Here is a 25,739-nt window from a genome sequence, read left to right as displayed (position 1 = left end):
AGATATGGCTATGACATACTGTAGGTTTGCTATCATATGTACTAGGGGTTTTATCAGTACAGTGTTCCCTTGATTTTCGCGGGGGTTACGTTCCAAGACCTCCCGCGAAAGTCAATTTTCCGCGAAGGAGCGGTGGGGAAGTAAAAACACCATCTGCGCATGCGCACCCTTTTTCCAAGGCCGCGCAAGGGCTTGAAGTTGGAGGCGAGGAGCGACGAAAGTGCGGAGGCTGGCAAAGATTGTTTTTAATGTCGGCCACTCACCCAGCGCCTCCGGCCTCCTCGCCGCTACCCCCCGCCCGCCCGATTCGCCCCTCTCACCGGCTTTCTTGGGGCACGAGTCCTCCTGCAGCAGCGCTGGCGGCTACGGCTTCTCGGCCTCCTCATTTGGCCGCTAGCCACTCTGAGTGCTTTGAGAATGCCTGCCCCACCCCTCTCATAGTCCCTTGGCTGAGAGGGCTTTCGTCCCAGCTGTCAGCGAGGGGGGCTGCAGGAGGCGGGACAGGCATTCTCACATGAGATTTCGGCCAATCAGCAATGGCAGACGTAAGTTTGGTGATGACGTATGACGTCATCGGGCGGGAAAAACCATGGTATAGAAAAAAACCCGCGGACTATTTTAAATTAATATTTTTTGAAAAACCATGGTATAGCCGTTTCGCGAAGTTTGAACCCGCGAAAATCGAGGGATCACTGTATTCCCACCTTTATCACCCATTCTGGTAATGCACTGGAGGAAAGGGGAGCATTTAGCATCTGCCAAAAAGAAGATCTGGATTCTCTTTTCTGCCATTAGTGGTGGGAGCAGCAAGCAGAGGGTTTGGGGGGATTTTTGGTACTGGTAAGAGAGAGGATTTCTGCTCATGGACATCTCTTTCTGTTGCAAAAGATCCGCGTGGTTTATGGCCCTTAATATGCCTTTACTGAGACCTAGAATTTCAGTCCAGATGTATTGCACATGATGAACCTTTGTAAAAGCAAAATAAGCAAAAGGACAGCTGTGCAGCGGTTAAGGACAGTTTAACTAGGAATGATTGCATTTCACTGGGAGACAGTGCTAGAACAGCTGCTGGATCATGGAAGGCTACCTCTGTACTTTATTACCATGAAATGAATGGGTGTCAGCAAGCATGATAGAATTCTAATAAGTAAAATAGAACTTACAATCTAATATGTCAGAAGCAAAATGCCAAACATTGTCATTTTTAATCCATAAAAATGTCCTGGAAACTTCTTCTTTTTTATTATCATGAAAGATTTAAACACACACACATACACACACAGACACCTTTTCTTTAATCTCAGGTTGAGGTCATCACAATAGTATGCCCAATAACAACTAGTTAATCCATTCACAAAGGAGTTGTAGCTATGTTTGCAGTTATTGTTCACCACTCTGACTGGATGTGTCCTCTGTCAAATTTTGCTTTCTGTACATTAAGCTTATTGCTTGGTTATTTTTATTTTTATTATTGTTGTTGTTGTTTTGTTGTTATTGACAACAAATCTAATAATTAAACATTACTACTAAAATCCCATGTACATTAAAATAAATCAGCCAACTCATTCACAACCACACATTACATCTCATAAACAGGGGAAGAGGGCTTGATCTAATTGCCCCATGCCTGGTGACATAAATGAATCTCGAGACTCTTGCGAAAGGCGAGGAGGGTGGGGGCAATGCGAATCTCTGGAGGGAGCTGATTCCAGAGGGCCGGGGCCGCCATAGAGAAGGCTCTTCCCCTGGGCCCAGCCAGACGACATCGTCTGGCCAACGGGACCCAGAGAAGGCCAACTCTGTGGGACCTAACCGGTCGCTGGGGCTCATGCGGCAAAAGGCAGTCCCGTAAGTAATCTGGTCCGATGCCATGTAGGGCTTTATAGGTCATTCTCAACACTTTGAATTGCGTCCGGAAACCAATCAGCAACCAATGTAGTCCACGGAGTGTTGGAGAAACATGGGTGTATCTGGGAAAGCCCATGACTGCTCGCGCGGCTGCATTTTGCAGGATTTGAAGTTTCTGACCACTCTTTAGAGGTAGCCCCATGTAGAGAGCATTGCAGTAGTTGAACTTCGGGGTGATAAGGGCATGAGTGACTGTGAGCAGAGACTCCCTTTCCAAATTACTGACGAATTTCCCCTTTGTAAGGCAGGAACACAACATTAGGGAGAGAATACCGCTCCCGTGAAACACTCACTCCTTTAGACATGGAGCAATCGGTGATGTTAAGAACTGTCACTCCTGCCTTTTCAGTTTTAGGAATATCATGCGATCCAAATTGCTGCTTGTGAAACATCACAAAAATGATACTTGATATGCAAAACCGAAAAGTAAAAGATGACAATTTAATCCTTGTGGGTTGTTGTTATTGTTATTGGTGTGTATTCATCTGAAAGCAGGGAACATACAGTGGTACCTCTACCTAAAAACACCTCTACTTACTGTTGTGGTTCAGCCTGGGACCCCTCCGGGAATGGCTGATTTGCTGTCGGTGTCCGGCTCAGAGGCTGAGGACCAGGAGGGGCAGACTGATGAAGAAGCTGAATCCCAGGCTGAAGATGAAGGACAGCCAGAGTTCCACCAGGGGGAGCTCTCCCCAGCAAGCAGCCTGGATTCCCTGGGGGAAGATGCTAGTGACTTCATAGATATGCGACAGAGGAGAGCTAACGAGAGAAGAACGCAATTGGCCAGATATTTCCAGCATTAGGGGTCGCAGCTGGGTTTGGGTGTGGTGCTTGGGAAAGGATAAAAGGCGGCCCCACCCTTCCTGGCTTGTGGAGTTTTATCTTGGAGATTCGTGAGACCTGTTTGTGAACTTTGGTGGCTACAATCCTGGTTTGTGCCTTGGACTCTTGAAACCTTGGGGGGGGGGTGCCAGCAAGAAGCTTTTGGAATTGACTGGACATCAGGACCCTGTTGTAAAGTATTGTAACCTGTCTGCTGTGAAGACAGGTTTTCCTTTGTGCTTATTTTTTCCTGCTATAAATTACTTTTGGATTTTACCAGAGTGTCTGGCTGTTTTTCAGTGGGTGTGGAGGTCTGGGAAAACCCAGACAGAACACTTACCAACTTTTCTAGATACGAACCTGGTGTTCAATATTTTTTTGCCTCTTCTCAAGAACCATTTTCCACATACAAACCTGAGCCTCCGAAACTGTAACCAGAAAAGGCAGGGAGAAGCTTCCATGGAGCCTCTCTAGGAATCTCCTGGGAGGAGGGGCCAGAAAAGGGGAGAAGCCTCTGTGGGGCCTCTCTAGGAATCTCCTTGGAGGAAACAGGGCCTCCGCCCTCCCTGTGGTTTCCCCAATCAAACGCATTATTTGCTTTTACCTTGATTCCTATGGGAAAAATAGCTTCTTCTTACAAACTTTTCTACTTAAGAAGCTGGTCACGGAACGAATTAAGTTTGTAAGTAGAGGTACCACTGTATTCTTCCTTTCTATTTTCCTCACAACAACCACCCTATGATGTGGCTTGGGCTGAGAGAGAATGACTGGACCAAAGACCCCCAGCTGAATTTCATGCCTAAGAAAGGCCTAGAACTGACAGTCTCCTGATTTCTGGGCCGGCTCCTTACACCAAAGTGGCTGTCAATCGCTCACGAAACACAATGTATAATTGTTAGAAAAGTACCAATAAAGGAGAGTATTTGTAGCTCAGGGTTGAAATGAGGGGTTCTTAGTGCCCTCTGAGCTTGGTTGTTTTCTTGCAGACATTTCATTTCCCAACCTAGGCAAATATCATCAGTGCTAGAGTGAGAAGAGTTTGTACTTATGTAGATTTGTTACAGTAGATAAACATTTCTGCTGGATGAGATTGGAGCCCATCATGATCTAGCGTTTGGTTTCCTAATGTGATCAACCAGATTCTTTGAACTATTTGTAAGCAAGGGACAGAGACATAGCCCCCTGCCACCCATTTCTCTTCAAGTGATACGTGGAGGCATATTGCTCCATGGGCATGGAGTCTTCAGGACCAATAGCTCTTTATATCAATGCATTGAGCCCCGGTGGCGGCTTAGAAAAGTGCAGTACTGCAGGCTACTTCTGGTGATCAACAGCTGCCAGCAGTTTGACAAATCGAATCTCACCAGGCTCAAGGTGGACTCAGTCTTCCATGCTTCCAAGGTCAGTAAAATGAGGACCCAAATTGTTGGGGGCAATATTCTGTAAATCGCTTAGAGAGCGCTGAAAAGCAATATGAAACGGTATATAAGTCTAAGTGCCATTGCTATCCCATGAATGCATTCAATCTTTTTTTAAAGCCATCCATTGGACTCACCATTGCAGCATATTGTGGCAATAGATTCTGCAGGTTAAATAATCTGCTGTTTTTAAGAATGCAGATCGCTGGTTCTGATGATTTCCTTCTTGCTCTGGTAAAGACAGTAGTCCCCACTTAAAAAAAAAATACTTCCAAAGAATACCGAGGCTTTATGAAATTCTAAAGCAGGAGCCCTGAATTCTAATTTGAATGGACAGGTACTAAACTTTGAATGATTTCATGAATACTTAACATGCATTGCCCAGTAAACTATGCCAGACTTTCCAAACTGGGTTGCACCGATTTCCATAATTCCCAGACGGTATGGCTGGAAATTAGAGAAGATAATGTCTAAGACACCTGAAGAAAATCAGTTTAAAGGAAGCAACGTTATACAATACCGTGCTTAACAAAATTTTGATAAAATAATAGATGGCATAGCACCTACATTTTATAAAGTTTTATAGTTATCTTTCCTCAATCTCAGTATTGTTCTTGCCAGCTTTGTTTTTATGTTGGAGATAGTTTTATTCTATTTAAAGTTGTTCTGTGGCTTTACTTCTTTTTATGATTTTAAATGGCCTCTTTAAGTTGCTATGGGAATATTACTTATTAGCAGTAAACATATCCATATAAATAAATAGCTTTTTGTTTGAATTGCCAGTTAATGAAGTAAGAAAAAGTTGGTTTCATTTTCATAACATAAAAATGTTTTTAAACAATTATCAATGTTCTGATTATTTTAAACTGTTCAGCTGTTCCCTAACGTTTGTTATCTATAATTGCTACCAATTTTCAAAAATCTAAAAACCACTCAATTTTTCTAAAAACTGAAAAGTGGAATAGAAGTATCTTTGGTGAATTAGTTTTTAATTTTTCCAATTATAACATTTAATAATCATTTTTAAGGTATCCTGTGTATCTTTTACAGGTTTTAGTTTTCTGAAAGCACAATGAAAGAGGAGACTATGTTCCTTGATCCAAGTTTCAGAAAGTTTTGTGATTTTCAAACCACAAAATATTCTTCATCTTTTCAAAAATACTTTTAATTAAATAGCTTCTTTAGATCATTATTAAATACTGGAAAAGATTTTTATAATTTCTGGGTATAACCTGCTTTTAAATTTTTTTTCTGTAAGATGGTTATGTTTGCATGAAAAAAGGTCCTTTCATTTAACATGTCCCTTTAGGGCAATTTTTATAAAAGTACAGAGTTTATTCAAGGCTGCCAACATTTCAAAATGACAGTTTCAATGGGCATATAAATCTACGGCATATATTGAAATCTAGGATTAGCATAGTCCTTGAAAAGGCCCACTTCTTGTTTAGTCTTTTTTCATTTTTTTAAGTTGAAGAATTTTTTTAAAAAGTTTGACACTGCAGAAGATATCTAATTACATAAAACTGATTGCATAAGCATATTCAGCCATCTCATGTCAATGCTTTATACCAGCTTTTTCCAAGTTAGCTTCCCCATGTATTGGACTGAAATCACACTATCTCCAATGGATACTCAATAACTAGGGATAATGGACATTGTTGTCCACCATAATCAGATTGGGGAAGATTGCTATATAGAGAAGTGTCAGCATTTGGAAAAGCTGTTTTTTCTTCACCAAATTTCCTTTAAGTATTATCAGTTAGAGATCTGCGATTAATTTCAGATTAATTCTAAATCACGGTGCTATGCTGCACATTAGAAAATCAATGCTTAATTTGTATGTACATTTTTAAAGGTTCTTGTTGAGATGGCATCTGTTTGATGAAACAAAACATTTGAATTATGTTGGATACGGAATAGTTACCTTTATATTTTCATGCTGCAACTGTTCTCATATGCTTAGTTTGATATGAATCCCCTTGTTTCATTTGTAGGTGAGCAAGTCAAACCATTTACACCAGAGGAAGCTAAAGAAATTGTGATGACTCTTCAAAAACCAGTGATCTTCAGCAACATGACCTTCAACTGGCTGGCACTTCATTGGAATGTTACACATCTGGCTAGTCTATTGGCTGGAAAGAAAATACGTTTTAGAATAGGAAGGAAGGATACAGGTAGAGAAGTATAACCTTTTTTTCTCATTTCTCTCTTTACAGATACAATACTTCAGGTGTATTTTCTCCTTAAAATAAATGGAAAATGCTGCAGAATGGTTCACAGTAATATCAGCCATTTTAAAATGATAAAGAACAATAATAAAGCATGTCCATTGTGTGATGGATTAGCAGCAAGGTGCCCTCCAAGTATACAATGAAATGAAACAAAACATCCACTGACATCCATCCACTAACCAGTATTCCTGAAAGAAACAAGTGTGTTTCCCTTAAGACTTCCACCTCTGCATCTATTCTAAATATCTGGGGGAACCCTAACAATCAGATTCTTTCCAAGGGGTGGGAAGACATTTACCTGCATGAATGGAAGACCACTGACATAAAGTTTGACATTGCTTTCACTATACAGGTAGTCCTCAACTTACAACTGTTCATTTACTGACCGTTCAAAGTTACAATGCCACTGAAAAAAGTGACTTATGGCCATTTTTCACACTAACAACTTTTGGAGCAGCCCCATGGTCATGTGATCAAAATTCAGATTCTTGGCAACTGACTCATATTTATCCCAGTTGCATTATCTCGGGGGTCATGTGATCACCTTTTGTGACGTTCTGAGCAATGTCAATAGAGAAGCCAGATTTACTTAACAACTATGTTATTACTGTAACAACTGCAAAAATGTCATAAAATGAGATAAAACTGATTTAACAAATGTCTCAGCAACAGAAATTTTGGGCTCAATAGTGGTCGTAATTCAACAACTACCTATACTACAACTGACAGTGCACCATATTTGTTTACAAAGAACCATATACTATCCACAAAATATTATAGATTCAATAAAACATACTGTAAAATAATTATCTATAAAAACATTGAACATAAACGAGTGAAAAGAAGTACAGTAGTACCTCTACTTATGAACTTAATTCGTTCCGTGACCAGGTTCTTAAGCAGAAAAGTTTGTAAGAAGAAGCAATTTTTCCCATAGGAATCAATGTAAAAGCAAATAATGTGTGCGATTGGGGAAACCACAGGGAGGGTGGAGGCCCTGTTTCCTCCCAGGAGATTCCTAGAGAGGCCCCACAGAGGCTTCTTCCCACCTTTTCCGGTTACAGTTTCGGAGGCTTGAGTTTGTAAGTGGAAAATGGTTCTTGAGAAGAGGCAAAAAAATCTTGAATACCCAGTTCTTATCTAGAAAAGTTCGTAAGTAGAGGCGTTCTTAGGTAGAGGTACCAATGTACTCAGTATAGAGTATTATTGTTTGCTGTTCAAAAATCCCGTTAGAATGCTAGTTGTAAATTATTGTTTAGAACCTTTCCATAATAAATGGAATACATATTAAGAAGGGGTTTTATTCACTTCTTCGCAGAACATCTGTGCTGTGTTTATTGTTCTGACCTGTGTTGACATACAAGTACAGTTGGGATTGGGAGAACATACAATGGCCAATTCTGCTTAAGCAATTTTATTTTGAGTTCCAGAGATGTCTGAGATCCAAGAAGTTATGATTAAGCATCAATATTGATTTTCATATTGAAGTGAAAATGCTGTCTTTTATTATTTATATGGAACGTATCTGATTTTATTCATGTAAAGGTCTCTTGAATCCTTTGATGATGCAGTGTAAAATGTTCTACCAAGAAATATGTTTGTACTAAAAGTGGTCACTTTTACTGTAGGTCAGTGATGGCAAACCTTTTTTTCCTCGGGTGCCAAAAGAGCATGCATGCGCACTATCGCACATGCGTGAGTGCCCACAAACATTCAATTCCCGGGAAGGGCGAAAACAGTTTCTCCCGCCCCCCTGGGGGCCCTCTGGAGGCTGGAAACAGCCTTTTTCCAACTTCCGGTGGGCGAAGTAGGCTTATGTTACACCCTCCCCAAGCTCCAAAGGCTTTCCTGGAGCTGGGGGAGGGTAAAAATGCCCTCCCCCATCCCCTCAGAGACTCCCTGGAAACCAAAAACACACTCGCAGAGCCTCTGTGCGAGCCAAAAATCAGCTAGCCAGCACACGCCTGCATGTTAGAGCTGAACTAGAGCAACAGTTCACGTGCCAGCAGATATAGCTCCGCGTGCCACCTGTGGCACCCGTGCCATAGATTCGACATCACTGCTGTGGGTTAACTCTAAAATATAGATGGGCAATTTTTTTCTTCTTTTATTTGCTCTCCCACCATCCCTAAATGCCATACTTTAAGATTGGTAGTTAAATATAGTAAATTTAGTAGCAAAATTAATTGAAAGGCAGCATATGAAGTACTCCAATATTTCTTTGCGGGATAAAAGGAACATTTGAATCCCAAAACAGCTATTCAGTACCAAATTGTCTGTCTTTGGGAAGCACTGGAATGAATTTTGGATCTTGCTTCCCTCAGCTTTTGCATCCTCTCTTTTAGGGCAGACGGATCAGACACAATTTTTGTTTATTATTTCTCATACAGTCTACAGTACTGTACTATCATATCAGTGGCAAGACACAGTTGATCTTGGTTTTGTATGCTACTAAAAACTGCAGATTAACCGCATTTTAAAAAGAAGAAATATCCATTAAATTTTGCATTTGGACAAGAGCCGAAACTTAAAGGGAAACTGTAAGTGCATACTTTTAAAAGAAAAATGATTTAGGGTTTTATTTTTGGTTTCGTTTGAAATAAATCAAAATGTTTGATAATCTCCTAACTGCCATTTCCATGCGGTCAGAATAATATGAGATAAGTACCGTGTTTTTCACTCCATAAGACGCACTTTCCCCCCACCCCCAAAAAGGTAGATGATGCCAGCCCTTTGGTGAATAGCAGCCTGGCCACTGCCGTGGTGTCCTTTTACAATGCTGAGCCCTGCCTCTTCTGTCTTTGTCATTGCCCACCTCTTCTGTCTCTTTTCCACAGTGTAGGACTCTATAGACAGAGCTAGCACATAAGAAGACACTTACAGTATATATCGTCTTCTCAGGCTCTCCCTGATATTTCTTTTCTTGTTTACCTCCTCTAAACCTTGGTGCATCTTATGGTCAGGTGCATGTTATAGTGCGAAAAATACGGTACTCTCTGAGCATTGCCTTGCTGGTAAGAATGAAAGGCATCCATACTGTATTTAAATAACTACCTGATAAGTGAAATGAACAGTTAACAATTATTCTGCCATTCATGCATTCTGCTGCAATTTGGTTTCCCCAGCAACAGTAATTTTGACCAGTGTGTAATATTGTGCATTATGTTTTTGGGCTGAAGGACTACTTCTTGTAATGGGAAGTAAAAATCTGATAAGCCAATAAGGATCATTGCAATATTGTGGAAACAAAAGTAAAGCACCCCCTTTTTCCTTAAATGACAAAAAAATTTGGGGTGAGGAAGAAGTTCACTTTATTCACAAATATTGAGTTTGCGTGTAAACTTTCTAGCTCTCTAGATTTCTGCATTTCAGATAATGGAAAATTATGTATGATTACGCAAAACCAAAAGTAAGATTAGTTCCTTCAACTCCTTCGGTATCTACTGTGCATAAAATTAAGCAGTCTAGTGTTTTTATTGTTTGTGTAGTAATAGGTTTCTATTCCACTTACAATATTGTCAATTCTGTTGAGAATGGCGCACTCAGAAAACAAGAAGCACCCAGATTTCTGGAATACTATTTATTACAAATAGGATAATTTAACGGAATCTTGAAAGCCTGCCAAAACAAGTCTTCAGATCCACTATACTGGGCAAACCTAAGGTCGAGTAACTGGGTCTTTTTCTCATGCTTTCCCACTCCTTTGGATTAAGGAATCATTTCTGTAATGGTCTTCTCTCCTATAAGGGTCCAGTTCCATCCTCTATGTTCCCAAGGTTTGTCATACATTCTGTTGCAAATTGGAAAAGTTCTGTTATAAACTTTATTATATAATGAACACAGGAGAGTTTCCTTTGAATAAGGCTTGATAGCTGGTGACTTTACAGACACATCAATATATTGTCTTGCTTAAACACTGATTAGGCATTGCCTTCTTCTGAGCCTTTCATTTACCGGTACTTATTTGCTTACTTTCCAGACTAGGAACCAATCCTAGTTGTTGTTGTTTTCTTAGCAGTTTTGTTAATGCTTTTTCCTCCAAATGCTAATCAGGATTGACCCTGCTTAGCTTTTTGAGATTAGTGGGAAGTCAATAACAGTCAAGCCATCTGTTTTCTCTATAAAAAGACATTAGAAATTCAGAATATTGTCCATATGAATATACTTTTACTCACAGGACATTCTCACTTTATGAAGTGGGGAAACAATTCTTGCCCATTTTTCCAGATCACTCTCACTCAATGTATTTCCTTGAAGTCAGCTCAAGGGTTGGGGGAGACTCCAGAGCAATATAGCCAATTGGATCAGGGACAATAGGAAATAAAGGGAATTGACTAAAATTGCTCACCTCATTTTCCATCATTTGGCAGTGTTCAGAGGCTCTCAGTATTTTTTATTATTCCAAGAGGAGACATATCCACCGGCTCTCTGAATAATATTTCTGAAAGAGTTTCATGCATCACCATTGAAATTGCCCTTGCCATTGATGATATTTTGTCTAGAAAGGTCCTTGTCATCTTGATACCGCAGTATTATCTGCCTTTGTTATGCTATGAATTAAAGGTAATCATACAAGATAAAAGAATGCCAATAGGTTGAGAGCAATTGTAAGAAAAGGAATTTTGAAAAATAGCAAACAGATGTTAATATGCACCTTGGCTATATGCAATAATGTTGCAAAACATCTTGCCAGCTTTTAAAATCTGTTTTACTTTTAAGCTTTAAAGAGAATAAGAACAGAAAGGGAATCTTGCTGGAGGAGACCAAATGCTCATTTAGTTTTGTACAGATTTTTGTTCACATAAAGATGAATGCTAGGGGATTCAAATATGCTTTCATGCCCTGATGGAATACGTGGATGATCTAGGAAATCCATCCTTCAGAAATCTATAATTAGCTTTTACAATGATTTATATCTTCAAAATATAGATAAGCACAGACATACTATTGATTGTATGCTATCAAATTGTTTTTGACTCCTAGCAACCATATAGAGCAGTGATTCTGAACCTGGGGCTTGGGACCCTTTTGGGGGGGGGTCGAACGACCGTTTCACAGGGGTCTCCTAAGATCATGGGAAAAGACAAATTTCCCATGGTGTTAGGAAGTAAAGCTTCTATTTTGACGCCTTGGAACATATTTTAACAATCCCACCAATCAGGCGTGTCCCTCTGACCTTCCTGCCAATCAGTTTAAAGCTCTGTTGGGAGAATTGGCGCTAGACCTATATGGTTGGAGGTCACCACAACATGAGGCATTGTATTAAGGGGCATGGCATTAAAAAGGTTGAAAACCACTGATATAGAGAGATTTTCTCCATGATGATCAATTTCTACCTGTTCTCACAAGTCTGCCAGTGGTGCTTTCATTGCCACTGTAACTCAATCCATCAACCTTACTGCTGATTCTTCCACCTTTTTCAGTATTAGAGCCTTTTCCAGAGTTCACACATGGGGTTCACCTAATGTGTCTAAACTAGGATTATTTGAGCTTTGTTATTTGTGCCTCGGGTGAGACTCTGCTCATTGTTCAACGATCCATTGGTTTGTTCACTTGGCTGTCCCAGTTGTTCTCAGGAAACCCCTCCAATACCAAGGTTCAAAGAGGTCAATGCTCTTCCTATTCTGCTTCTTTAAAATCACATGGAATACCATACCATACCATGACTTATATGATTCTGATCTTTATAGATATAAACACATCACAGCATTTGTATTTTTTCCAAGGCCTTCGTGGTTGGTCTATCAAGTCGTAGTCTTGGTGAATTTCGTGGCTGCTTATGGTTGGTCTTAAAAGGCAGAACCTATTCATAGTCAGTTCAAAGACTGGTTGCTAATACCTTTTGTCATTATAGTAATTTAGACTTTTTATTTAATTTTAATGCTATTTTTTTCACTCTGCTCTTTGAGTTTTAGTTTAGTTTGCAGATCTTGGTATTTTTGGTGTCAGGGAAGGGACATCAACATAGTGCAGGCAATATTTTCTTTTCTTCCAGTGTTAAAAACACACTCATCTTTTTTTTCAATTTAGCTTCTTTTATATATATTCCCTATGTAGGTTGAATAGATAATGGGAGAGTATGCAATCTTGTTGCACTCTTTTGCCAACCCGGAGTCAGTCTGTTTTGCCACATTCTGGCCATACTGTGGCTTCCTGACTTGTGCTCATGAGAACAAGAGGTTCTTCTGTGACTCCTGTTTCTCTGAACACTTTCTATACAGAGGTGGTATTCACTTACCTTTCCTACTGGTTCGCAAATGTGAGTGTGCACGCAGGGTCGCCTCCCTCACACGTGCCATCTCCGCACACACAGCCACCTGTGCATGCACTTTACTCACACATGGGCATACCACACATGCACATGGCCTCAAAAATGTGGTTAAATAGGATGGCATTGCATCTGCTACTGGTTCACCAGACGCAGCAGAATACTACCTCTGTTTCTACAACTTGATGTGAACGACACAATCAAGGGCTTTTCTATAATGAATGAATCACATATTGACATATTTGACACATTTTTGGCTTTCTTTAACTTTTGCAATTATCCAGTTTGGATTAGTAATAGTGTCTCGTGTTCTTCTGACTTTTCTGAAGCCAGCTTGAACATCTGGCATCTTTTCTTCCATGTAGGGCTCTAATTGGTGCTCGATAACCCTAAGCGTTATTTTGCTAGCATATGACAATACGGATATTGTGCAACAATTTGCACAATAAGTCTTTTTTGGTATTGGAATGTAGATTTATGTCAGATTTGCTAATATAGCTTCGTTAATATTTTGACTAGTTCTGCTGCTGCTGTTTGGGTGGGTGTCACATTAGTTCCTGTAGCCTTCCAACTTTGTAATGAGAGTGCTCATCTAACATCATCTTTCAGTTCAAGAGGTTCTTGTAAATAAGGTATATTTTCTAAGGTACCTTGGATGTTGACATCTCTACTTTTCAGTCTACACCTTCCATCTTCCTCAGATCTCTTTTTAATTGGTTACCATCTGTCTACCGGCATCCTTTGGCATATTAATGTTGTTCTCCTATGTATGCAGTACAATGCTACGAGCCATGTGCAGATCTGTACATTGGGAAAACAAAACAACCACTTCATAACCATATGGCGCAACAGAGAAGAACAAACCCATCAGGACAAGATTCAGCAGGCCATCTGCATTTAAAAGACAAAGGACACTCTCTTGAAGACAGCAAAGTCCACATTTTGGACAGAGAGGATCATTGGTTTGAAAGAGGGGTCAAAGAGACCATCTATTGAACAGCCCTTTCTCAACAAAGGTAGAGGGATATGACATCGTCTATCTCCATTCTACAAGTCCTTTCAACAGTTCCAAGAAAGCACCACATTTGCTCCTCAGGTGACTCTGACCACACAGCTAAACCTCCAGATGGCCTCAACAACTCCCTAAACTAATGCAAATGACCAGCTGTCTATAAGGAATATAAATCCTTCCATTCCCCACCATTTATTGAGAGCTGAAGAAGAAGCTTGGATGAGAAATGAAACACAGGTTTCAGCAGGTTCTGACTAGTTCTGGAGAACCAGTAGTGGAAATTTTGATGCCACCTCTGCCTGTCCCTGTTCCCATCTATTCTCAGCCTCCCAAGTCCCAGCTGATCAGAAGGAAATGGGGATTTTGTAGTAACTTCCTCCTGGAGTGGGGTGGGAATGGAGATTTTATAATATCCTTCCCCCGCCACACCCACCAAGCTAAGCCATGCCCACGAAACTATGCCCACAGAACCAGCAGTAAAAAAAATTGAATCCCACCACTGAAGCAAAACATCTTCAAAGAAAAAACAGAAAGTCCAGTTGCCTCTTGAAAAAGCACCTTTGGGACAATTATGACCTGGATGATTGAGAATCTCCATAGACATATTCCGAAAAATCCTCTATTCATCCTTATCATGTGGAGTGCCACCCAACCTGTGGGGTCCATCATCCAGCAGTATATTGTCATTCATTGTATCTTTTCTATCCATAAGGTTTTCTTAGTAAAAACATCTCCTGCATAATAAATTGACATCTTTGCCAGTGACACTAAAGTGATTATCTGCTTCAGGCATCTTCCAGTAATTATGGCTGCTCAATATAGGCACCTGCTTGGTTAAAGGATGGTCTTCACACCTTGAGTGACACTGCTGGGAATAAATACTTCTAGTGGACAATCCAGCATTCTTTTTTGATTCCTCCCAGGAATACCCATTACCATAGCAGGTGAGATAAACATACTATACCCGTGTTGGCAAATCTATGGCACATGTACCACCTATGGAACATAGAGCTATATCTCAGGGCACACAAGGCATTGCCCTATATCAGCTCCAGCGTACAAGTGCACACTGGTCAGGTGATTTTGTTTTGCCTTCTGGTGGATGGGGGGAGGCCATTTTTGCCTTCAGGAAAGCCTACAGTGGCTGTGTATGGTGAAAAATGGACCTAACGGGCCAAACGGAAGTTCAGAAACAAACTTTGTTAGGCACATTGGGTAGTGTTTTGCCATCTCCAGGCTTCAGGGGTCTTTCCTGAAGCCTGGGAAGGTTGAAAAACAGCCCAAAGGACCTACTGGAAGTCCAGAGACTTCAATGCCCATGTTACACCAACACTCCGCAGTCTGCATTGGTTGCCAATAAGTTTCCGGTCACTATTCAAAGTGTTGGTTATGACCTATAAAGCCCTTCATGGCACCAGACCAGATTATCTCAGGGACTGCCTTCTGCTGCACGAATCCCAGTGACCAGTTAGGTCCCACAGAGTGGGTCTTCTCTGGGTCCCGTCAACTAAACAATACCGCTTGGTGGGACCCAGGGGAAGAGCCTTCTCTGTGGCGGCCCCGGCCCTCTGGAACCAACTCCCCCCAGATTAGAATTGCCCCCACCCTCCTTGCCTTTCGTAAGCTACTTAAAACCCACCTCTGCCGCTAGGCATGGGGGAATTAAGATTCCCTTTCCCCCTAGGCCTTTACAATTTTATGCATGGTATGTTTGTATGTATGTTTGGTTTTTTATATTAAGGGGTTTTTAATCGTTTTTGTATTGGATTATTATTGTACGCTGTTTTATGATTGCTGTTAGCCGCCCCGAGTCTTCGGAGAGGGGCGGCATATAAATCCAATAAATAAATAAATAAATAAATAAATAAATAAATAAATAAAGCGCGGGGGGCATTGGGGGCACATGTGTGGTGGGGAGGGCATTGCATTATGGGTGGGGGCACGCACTCCCCTTTGGCACCTGAGCAAAAAGGTTTGCCATCACTGTCCTATACGTTATCACAGTGGTTTTCAACCTGTGGTCCATGGGCCTCTAGGGGGAAAAAGTGTCATCACAGGGGGTCTTGAAAGCTTGGAGAAATATTTTGATTTAAATCCTGAATTAAGTCTTATGGGGGGTGTCCATCACCATGGCCACAAAATGTATTTAAATCCATCATGAAGAAGAATTAGAGAATTGCATTATCAAATAAAGAGCTTGTTAATGTCTCAGTGTCTCCAAGAATTAAATACACTGTAGTATCATCTACATCTATATAGCTTTACTAATCATAAAAATAAATTATTGGGAGTAAAACTCCTTCCAAAATGAGGATTGAAAGCAATGAAATTTGTGGGGCAAAATGGCAAAAAAAAATTGTAGTGGTACTTAACACATTTATGGGTAAATGAATACTTGTTTAGTTGCGGCAATAGTCTACTGAAGTTTCATCTAAACCGTCTAGGAAAAAGGTATTTTAAATGTTTATTTAGAACAGCATAGGCCGACTCCCAGACTACCATATTTTTCAGAGTATAAGGCACACCTTAGTTTTGGGGGAGGAAAATAGGGAAAAAAATAATCTGCCTACCAGGTATTCATCTGACTAGTCCTTAGTCAGCACATTAATTTTCTGGTTTTGAGCACACGTGCTTGCTTTTTATCCCCTGGTTGGGGATAAAAAACAGTTTCTAAAACATTTCACTTCTCTCTCACTCTCTTCAGAGAGACACAATGAGAAAAGCAGGTAAATGAAAGCTCACTTGCTAGCAAAGCACAGAAAGTCACTTCACATGTTAACACCTCCTTAGGGCTGAGGAAAAGCTTAGTAAAAACTACATTCGGAGTATAAGGCGCACCCAAATTTTCAGCCTCTTTTAGTGGGGAGAAAGCTGCATCTTATACTCCAAAAATGCAGTATACATTTACAACATTTTCTTCTCTCTTATGAATCCTGTCTAGGAGTAACAACAGAAAAATATCTGGCTTTTTATTTTCAATGTGTATTTCAGTCCCCAAAAGCTCAGATACTGACTGGTTTGACAGTATTCAGATTCAACACCTGTTAAAATCCAGATATATTAAATGTCTCCACTTGTGAGCTGAACAATACAATTTTTGCTGATGAAGACAAGAAAGAGAAATGTTTCTGGGAAATATTTGAGGAACCTGTTGCTTGTAATCCAAAGTGAACTCTAGACCCTTAGTTTGAGAAATGTCATTGCATAAAACAGAGGCATTAATTCATTCATATGAGGTTAAATCACGATGGTCCCGCCAATCCTCCAGCTTTTTATTTCATTTCCCTTTCTCAGAAAAATATAGCAGGCGGGCTGAGTGAAAAAGATATCTAATTCTGGCATTGTATCAGTGCAAGAAATAAAAACGTAATTCAGTCCTGATATGCCAGCAAGGCTCAAAAAGTTCTGGCTTGTAATCCTAGAAGACAGCTGTTCATCCATGCCAACAACATCAGCCAAGATGGATCACAGATTGACTTAGTAGAAGGCAACAACCTTGTGTTTCTATGGACTAAAACCTAAGCTTCTTGGCTGGAAAGGAAACATCTCAGGGATTTTAACAGAGGCCCATATCCAAAGAGCCTCACAACTAGGAAATCCGCATCTTCGAATGGCAAATGAAGAGAATTTCAAAAGCAATTGAAAACAAGGCATAGACTCTAGGGCTAGAACAAAGTTTTCACTGAGGATGCCTAAGGAATTCTTTAAATCTTGACAGATGTTTTTAAGAGAATTGAACAAGTACTGAGTCTCTGTAGTGCTACTAGTCTATACAGTAGTGGCACTGCAGAAGCTCCGTACTCCCCATCACTTAAATCAGGGGTCTCCAAACTTGACAACTTTAAGACTTGTGGACTTCAACTCCCATAATTCCCCAGCCAGACAATTCTGGGAGTTGAACTCCCCAAGTTTTAAAGTTCCCAAGTTTGGAGAGTTCTGATTTAAATAATGGTGGACTTGGTCACATTGATTGATTGTGCACAAAAAACTAAGCTCAAATTTGCTTGAATCCTGAAACACATGCACAATTATTGGAAGATGGGATTGCTGTTCTCATGGCTCCAGACGGGGTAACCGGTTACTGAATCAGAGTTCTTAGGGAGTCGGGCAGCATACAAATAGAACTAATAAATACATAAAATAAATAAATCTAAGGAGTCCATTTTCTTTTCCTACCGGCACTCTACATTTTCAGTGACCATTTATGAAATACATAAAGCAAGCAGCAGGTTTTTTGTTATTTGCTCCTCTAGATTCTCCGTACTGAAGGAGCGGGTCCAGCAGTCACATGGGTTGCTCATGTCCAATCCGGTGGAACTGAGCCTAGTATTAAAAAAGCTTGCCGGATCCGCCCCTTCCCCAGAATTCGCTCAGTTCGCATATCCTGCGGTTGTATTGTGATAGCTCGTTCAACATTCTAACACCTTCCCTTCGATCTTTCCTTCAAAAAGTAGTAAGATTTATTGTCTTTATTTATTTACTTGCACTAATTGCGCCAGCCGTTTAAAAGAAAAAAAGAAAAGAAGCGGCTCGGCTTTTTTCCTTGGGAGAAGTTGCGGTTTCGTTTCCCCCCGGCGGTTTTGCCGGTTACGATTCCTGCGGCCGCTTGTGGATTCTTCTAATCCCTTGGCCTGGAGGTCCTGGTGCAAGTATTTATCCATTGAATTATTGATTATTTATTGTATACAAATATTTAAGGGCTTATAAAATACCTCCTGCGGAGTGAGACGCCTTCTAGTCTCCTGGACTTAGTCGATCGCTTTTCCCTTAAGAAATTCTACGGAGCGATTTTTTCGGCGCGAAGGCCTTCGCGCCCTTTTTTAAAATCTAGGCCTCTCGTGTTGGCCTTCTGCCAGCCGCGTAGGCCTCAGTCCACCGCGTGGATCCGGGAGCGGGCCTTGGGGGTCCCAGGCTAAATTCTCCACCGGCTAAGCCTCCAACCAGAGTGCCTTGGTTTACTTAATTACAAAGTTTAGGGAGGCTGGCCCCGCTGGATTTGGGGGCACGAACTCTGGGTTTGCCCAGATTGTCCTCACGTTTCAGCAGCTTCGAGGCCTCGAAGCAGGATCCATTCCTCTTGGGAAGTCCTTGAAATCTTCTCCTTATAATTCAGTTATTGGCTCAGCCTTGTCTTCTGTTAATTGTCAGACTATGGCTACTTTTCCCAAGAGAGGCACAACTAAAGGTCCCAGAGAGGCCAGGCCTACAGGCGATGAGATTACTAGTATCCCCCAGGCCTCTTCCTCCTCTTCTCCAGGGGCCCGCCCCTCGACCAAGGTCACCAGGGCCGAGAAGAGAAGGGACCTAGCCCTACAAAAAATTCATGACAAATCAGCAAAACGTTTGAAAGTGCAGGCCCAAGTAATCAGTAGTCAAGACCAGTGTTCCCTCTAATTTTTTTTCGGGGTGGGCGGAAAAGTATAGTGTCTGAGCGGCAGTCCCTTTGGGACTGGGCGGCATATAAGAATAAATAAATAAATAAATAATTTTTTTAAAAAACCCAAATAAAGTAAGTGTGGGTGTGCGCTATCACACATGAGCGAGTTCTTGCATCCATAATTCTATCCTTTCTATGTCTCCCTCTTTCCTCCCTCCTTCTTTCCTTTCTATCTCTCCCTCCCTCCCTTTCCTCCATCCCTCTTTCCTTTCTATCTCTCCCTCCCTTTCCTCCCTCCCTCTTTCCTTTCTATCTCTCCCTCCCTCTTTCCTTTCTATCTCTCCCTCCCTTTCCTCCCTCTTTCCTTTCTATCTCTCCCTCCCTCTTTCCACCCTCCCTCTTTCCTTTGTATCTCTCCCTGCCTCGTTCCTCCCTCCCTCTTTTCTTTCTATCTCTCCCTCCTTTCCTTTCTCTCTCTTTCCTTTCTATCTCTCCCTCCCTCTTTCCTTTCTATCTCTCCCTCCCTCCCTCTTTCCTTTCTATCTTTCCCCGCCTTTCTCCAAGCCCTTCCTTTTCCCTCCCCCTATCCTACTATCCCCCTCTCCCTCCTTTCTATCTCTCCCTCCCCCTTTCTCTCTGTCTCCCTTCATCTTTCTTTCCCCCTCTCTCTCCATCCCTCTCTTCCTTCCTTCCTTTTTTGCTCTTTCTCCCTCCCTCCTTCCCTCTGTCTTTCCCTCCTTCCCCCCTCTTTCTCTCTCCACCCTCTTCCTACCTGTTTAACGGTGGCCGGCTACGTCTTGATGTGGGCTGCCACCATCTTGTACTGGGATTGAGTGGCAGAGGGGACCCGGTGGTGGCGGGGAAGCCCCTGGCGCGGCGGCGGGAGACAAAGCGAAGCTTGTGCTTCGGGCACACTGGGGCAGAGTGGGCCGAGGCCGGGCCTGTCACCCCCGGGGGCAGGAGGCAGCCCCAGCGTGGCAGCGGGGGAGGAGAAGGCAAAGCCGGCTGCCCGGGTAAATGACGCATTTGAAAGCGCGCCCAGGGAAGTCTTTTACTGGGATTGGGTGGCGGAGGGGACCCACCGGCGGATAGCCCCCAGCGCGGCGGCGGGAGAGGAAGCAAAGCTTGTGCTTCGGCTACACCAGGGCGCGCTTTTCCTGCACCTCTTTCCTGGGCAGGGGGGGAGACGGCCACCTTCTCGCCCCCCCCCCCCGCCCAGGAAAGCAGCGAATTTGAAAAACACGCTGCTTTCCCGGAATGTCCGTCCATGTGGGGTTGGGCCGAATCCGCCGGCCATGCCGGCAGCCTGGTGTCTGTCCATGCGGGGGGGGGGGGCGAACCCATCGGCCACACCGCCAGCTCGATGAGAAAGAGGGAATGAAGAAGGGAGAGAAAGAAAGAGAGCCCCCCCCCCCGCACGGACATACATCAGGCTGGCGGTGTGGCTGGCGGATTCATCCCCCCCGCACAGACGGACATCAGGCTAGCGGCGTGGCTGGCGGATTCATCCCCCCCGCACAGACGGACATCAGGCTAGCGGCGTGGCTGGCGGATTCATCCCCCCCGCACAGACGGACATCAGGCTAGCGGCGTGGCTGGCGGATTCATCCCCCCCCGCACAGACGGACATCAGGCTAGCGGCGTGGCTGGCGGATTCGCCCCCCCCCCGCATGGACGGACATCAGGCTGGCGGATTCGCCCCCCACACACACACGGATGGACATCGGGCTGGCGGGCAGCCAGCCAGCTTTGCTGACCAGCATGCCTTCCCCTTGGCTCTGCCTCCCGCCGCTGCTGCGCAGCTCACCTCAGAAGCCTTGACACTTTGCTGGCCTGCACGATGCGGTGGCGGGAGACAAAGCGAAGCTTGTGCTTCAGGCACACTGGGGCAGAGTGGGCCGAGGCCGGGCCTGTCGCCCCCGGGGGCAGGAGGCAGCCCCAGCATGGCAGCGGGGGAGGAGAAGGCGAAGCCGGCTGCCCGGGTAAATGACGCGTTTGAAAGCATGCCCAAGGAAGTCTTTTACTGGGATTGGGTGGCAGAGGGGACCCACCGGCGGGCAGCCCCCAGCGCGGCGGCGGGAGAGGAAGCAAAGCTTGTGCTTTGGCTACATCAGGGCGCGCTTTTCCTGCACCTCTTTCCTGGGCAGGGGGGGAGGCGGCCACCTTCTTGCCCCCCCCCCCTGCCCAGGAAAGCAGCGAATTTGAAAAGCGCGCTGCTTTCCCGGAATGTCCGTCCGTGTGGGGTTGGGGCGAATCCGCCGGCCATGCCCGCAGCCTGATGTCCGTCCGTGCGGGGGGGGGGTGAATCCATCTGCCAAACCGCCAGCTCGATGAGAAAGAGGGAATGAAGGAGGGAGAGAAAGAAAGAGAGCCCCCCCACACGGACAGACATCAGGCTGGCAGCGTGGCTGGCGGATTCGTCCCCCCCCCGCACGGACGGATATCAGGCTGGTGGTGTGGCTGGCGGATTCATCTCCCCCGCACGGACGGATATCAGGCTGGCAGCATGGCTGGTGGATTCGCCCCCACACACACACATGGACGGGCATCAGGCTGGTGGGCAGCCAGCTTTGCTGACCGGCATGCCCTCCCCTTGGCTCTGCCTCCCGCTGCCGCCACGCAGCTCACCTCAGAAGCCTTGACGCTTTGCTGGCCTGCACGGCGCGGGGGAGGAGGCGGAGTAGGCCGATTCCGGGCCCGTCGCCCCCGATTCCAGGGGGCAGCTCCCAGCATGGCGGCTGGGGAGGAAGCCAACGCCTCCTCCGACGCCGAGGGGAAGCGGAAGGGCGTGGGAGGAGATGGGCGCGGCTGACGGCAGAGCCCAGGAAGCCGGGGTTTTCTCTCCCACCAACAGCTTGGGAGGGGCGGATCAGCTGTCTGTCGGGGAGAAACCCGCTCCGCGCCAGCTTGGAAAACTCTGGGCTGTCGTTAAAATTTGCCTGCGCTATAGCGCGCTGCGCAGCTTACAGGGAACTATGGTCAAGACCCACCAGAGGCCTCTAGTCTGCCTCCTTCTGGGGTCCCTGTGTTATCTCTGGATGAGCCAAACCTAGACAGATCCCAACCTAACCTATGGGGCATAGGTCCAGAGGAACCAGATATTATTGAAGATTCCCCCCAGCCAGGATCCTCCCAGGCCTTTAGGGATTCTTCTGCCATTTCTGCTGATATTTCCAGTTTACCTCCTGAGTTCCAATCTATTTTTGCTGTGTTGTCCAAAGCCATTGATGCCAAACTCTCTACCATCAATGAGCTTCCTTTACCTCTTCCTCCTTCTCGTTCCTCCCGCCCCTTGGGTTCTTCCCCAGCGGTCAGAGCTCCTATTCAGGATGATTCAGAATCCTCCCAGGATGAATATGAGGATGTAGAGGAGGATGAAGACCCTTTTCAGGGCTTATCAGAGGATGAGGAATCCCAAATAAAGGTCCCTCCTCCAATTACTATTTTTCCTTCTCAACTATTCAAATCTCTCCTCCTCAAAGCTAGAATTTCTACGGGATTAGCGGCCCAGGAGAAACAAGCCTCCACTTCCACTGATCCCCCGGAGGAGAATCTACCTTACTTCACAGAGGAACAGGAGGATAACGAGGTAATTCCTATGCCTAAATTGTTTAAAGATGCCTTACTCAAACAGTGGGATTTTCCAGCCTCTGGCCTTAATCCCTCCACCAAGGACAGAAAGTTGTATAAACTCTCCTCTTCCTATGAAGAGCTTCTATCCTTTCCCAAACCAGATGAACCTGTCAAGATTCTTCACTCGGCAGCGGCTGTGCCAGGCGAGGCGGAGGAAGTCCTCCGCCCAGAGGACAAGCGCATCGAGCAAATGCTCAAAAGAGGATTCACCGCTGATTCCTGGGCCATTAAAAGTTCTGCAGCGGCCTCCTTCTTCTCCAGAGCCATGCTGCTGTGGCTTCGCCAACTTCAACAGCACATTCCTCCCGATGACTTGAGAGGTCAACAAGACTTCAACAAGGTCTTTGCAGCTGCCCAGTACGTGGCTGATGCCACCTTGCAATCTACTAGATTTTCTGCTAAGTCTATTGCAGCGTCTTCAACGGCAAGAATACTCCTATGGATTCGCCCTTGGCAAGCGGGAGTTCGCCAAAAGTGGCAGTTATCCCAGGGCCCCTTAAAGCGCGACCTTCTCTTCGGTGATCTTCTGGATCCACTCCTCACGGAGACCACGGACAAGAAGAAGGTTTTGGGTCCAACCACGAAAAAGGTTACCAAAACGCAGTCCTTTCGTCGCCCGGGGCGCCAGCAAGATCAAGCGGCTTCCTATCAGAGATCTCCAGGTCAGTATTCCCCCCGCTTTCGTTCCCAAGGCAGGAACTCCAGGGGTAGAGGGTTTCGTTTCCAAAGGGGAGCTTCCTCTAACAGGGCTTCAAAAAAACCTAGATGGTAATCTTACCTCCATTCCCATAGGGGGTCGCCTAGCTCATTTCGCCTCTAATTGGCGTCTCACCTCCAAGGACCCTTGGGTCATTGACACTGTTCAAACAGGCCTTCTTTTAGAATTTATTTCTCCTCCCCCAAAACGTTTTATTTCCTGCCCTTCTCCCAGGTCATCCTCAGATTGTAACCGTATGGAGGAGGCCATTTCTCATCTATTGTCCATCAGAGCCATTCAACCGGTCCCTTCCGGTCAGAAGGGCCTAGGTTTTTACTCCATCCTATTTATGGTTCCAAAGTCCTCCGGAGGTTGGAGAGCCATTTTGGATTTAAAGAAACTAAACCTATTCATCAAATATAGGAAGTTTAAGATGCACTCCTTGTCTTCTATTTTGGCCGCCATTCACTCGGGAGATTTCATGGTCTCCTTAGACCTCACTGAGGCCTACCTTCACATTCCTATAGCCAAGTGCCACAGAAAATTTTTACGTTTTTCCTTTCAAGGCAGGCATTTCCAGTATAGGGCGATGCCATTTGGCCTCTCCTCGGCCCCTCGGGTCTTTACAAAGCTCTTGGGGTCCCTGGCGGCCTATATCCGGGCGTCTCCCATCCACATTTTATGTTATCTTGATGATATTTTAATTCATGGGAACTCCCTAGAGAGAGTGAAAACAGACCTTTCTGTCACCATGTCAGTCCTCCAGGACCATGGATTTTCCATCAACTTTGATAAAAGTCACCTCCAACCTTCCACTTCCATTTCTCACCTGGGATCCATTATTGATTCAAAATCCTCCCAGGTTTTTCTCTCTCCCGAGAGAAAACTCAGTATAGTGGAGTTAATTTCTAACATTTTATCTAATCCTTCAGTATCCATAGTTACTCTATCTTCCCTTTTGGGGAAGATGGTGTCATGCATAGGCATCATTCCCTGGGCTCGCCTTCATGCTAGGGAACTCCAGTGGCTACTGTTGCCTTTTCAGAGATCGGGGCACAGCAACTCAAATCGACGCATTGTCATCCCACTGAGTGTTCGCAGATCCTTCAAGTGGTGGAAGTCTCCGGCCATGGACAGAGGATCCCCGTTCAGGTGCCCGGATCAATTTGTCATCACCACAGATGCCAGTCTATCGGGATGGGGCGCCCACGCCCAGGGGATGATAGCCCAGGGCACGTGGTCCCCGGAGGAAGCTTCCAGGCCAATCAATTGGCTAGAGTTAAGAGCCGTTTCCCTGGCTCTGAAGCATTTCTCTCCTCGCATTCCCAACCGGCACGTTCTCATTCTCACCGACAACATTGCCACAAAAAGCCATATCTGCAGACAGGGGGGCACGAGATCCAAGGCTCTCATGAGGGAGGCCCTCAAGTTGGGCCTTTGGGCGGAAAAACATCTCCAGTCGCTCCTAGCCGATCACATCTCGGGGAGTCTCAACGTCCAGGCGGATTGGCTATCCCGAGCAACGATAGACCCAGGAGAGTGGAACCTTCATCAAGACCTGTTCCATCAAATCACCCTCAGATTCGGCCTACCAGTCCTGGATCTCTTCGCGACCAATGCGAACGCCCAACTCCCTCGCTTCTATTCCAGATTTCCATCCCCGGGAGCGGAAGCAATCAATGCCCTCCGGAGTCCATGGCCTCCAGGCCTACTCTACGCATTTCCTCCAATTCCAATCCTCCCGGACGTGATTCACAAGGTCCTCACCGAGAGGGCCCGAGTAATCTTAATCGCCCCTCATTGGCCCCGCCGGCCCTGGTTCGCGGATCTCCAACAGCTGTCCGTCCAGGACCCTTGGCGACTCCCCGTTTCGGGGGATATGCTGCGGCAGGGGGCCTCTTTCCATCCAGACCCGGAGTGGTTCCACCTCACCGCCTGGCTGTTATCAGGAGAGATTTAGAACTGCGTGGTCATGACCCCGATTCAGTGGAGGTCATTTTAAAGGCCAGGAGGGGCTCGACCAATCGAATCTACGACCACACGTGGTCCAAGTTTCACCAGTGGTGCCTACAGGAAGGTTTCTCCCCTCTGTGCATCCCCATACACAGAATTATTTCCTTCCTTATGCAAGGCTTCCATAAAGGACTTTCCACCAGCACCCTCCGGCGTCATCTGGCAGCCATTTCATCTGTCCTAGGGGGTCCCCGCAGACAGCCTCTCCGATCCTTCCCTGAAGTTCAGGAATTCCTCAAGGGCATAGCCAACCTCAGACCTTCCAAGGTCCACAGGTATCCATCCTGGGATTTGCCACGGGTTCTCCATTCCCTCACGCAGGCACCATACGAACCCCTAAAATCGGCGTCCCTCAGGTAC

The 25,739-nt window shown here is 44.8% G+C and overlaps 1 protein-coding gene across 2 annotated transcripts in view; it reads left to right on the top strand.

Annotated features, from left to right (window-relative positions):
* Window positions 1-25,739, top strand: part of HSPBAP1 (HSPB1 associated protein 1) — an 82,320-nt gene that overhangs the window by 21,777 nt on the left and 34,804 nt on the right. For both annotated transcript variants that reach the window (XM_070730208.1, XM_070730213.1), the window contains exon 2: window positions 6,143-6,322. In XM_070730208.1, the coding sequence (XP_070586309.1) occupies window positions 6,143-6,322 (180 nt within the window). The remainder of the gene's footprint in view (window positions 1-6,142; window positions 6,323-25,739) is intronic.

Source organism: Erythrolamprus reginae, chromosome 1 (assembly GCF_031021105.1).
Source record: "Erythrolamprus reginae isolate rEryReg1 chromosome 1, rEryReg1.hap1, whole genome shotgun sequence".
NCBI lineage: Eukaryota > Metazoa > Chordata > Lepidosauria > Squamata > Dipsadidae > Erythrolamprus > Erythrolamprus reginae.
The sequence above is the reverse complement of the archived record's forward strand: the minus strand, read 5'-3'. Positions and strand labels throughout refer to the sequence as shown.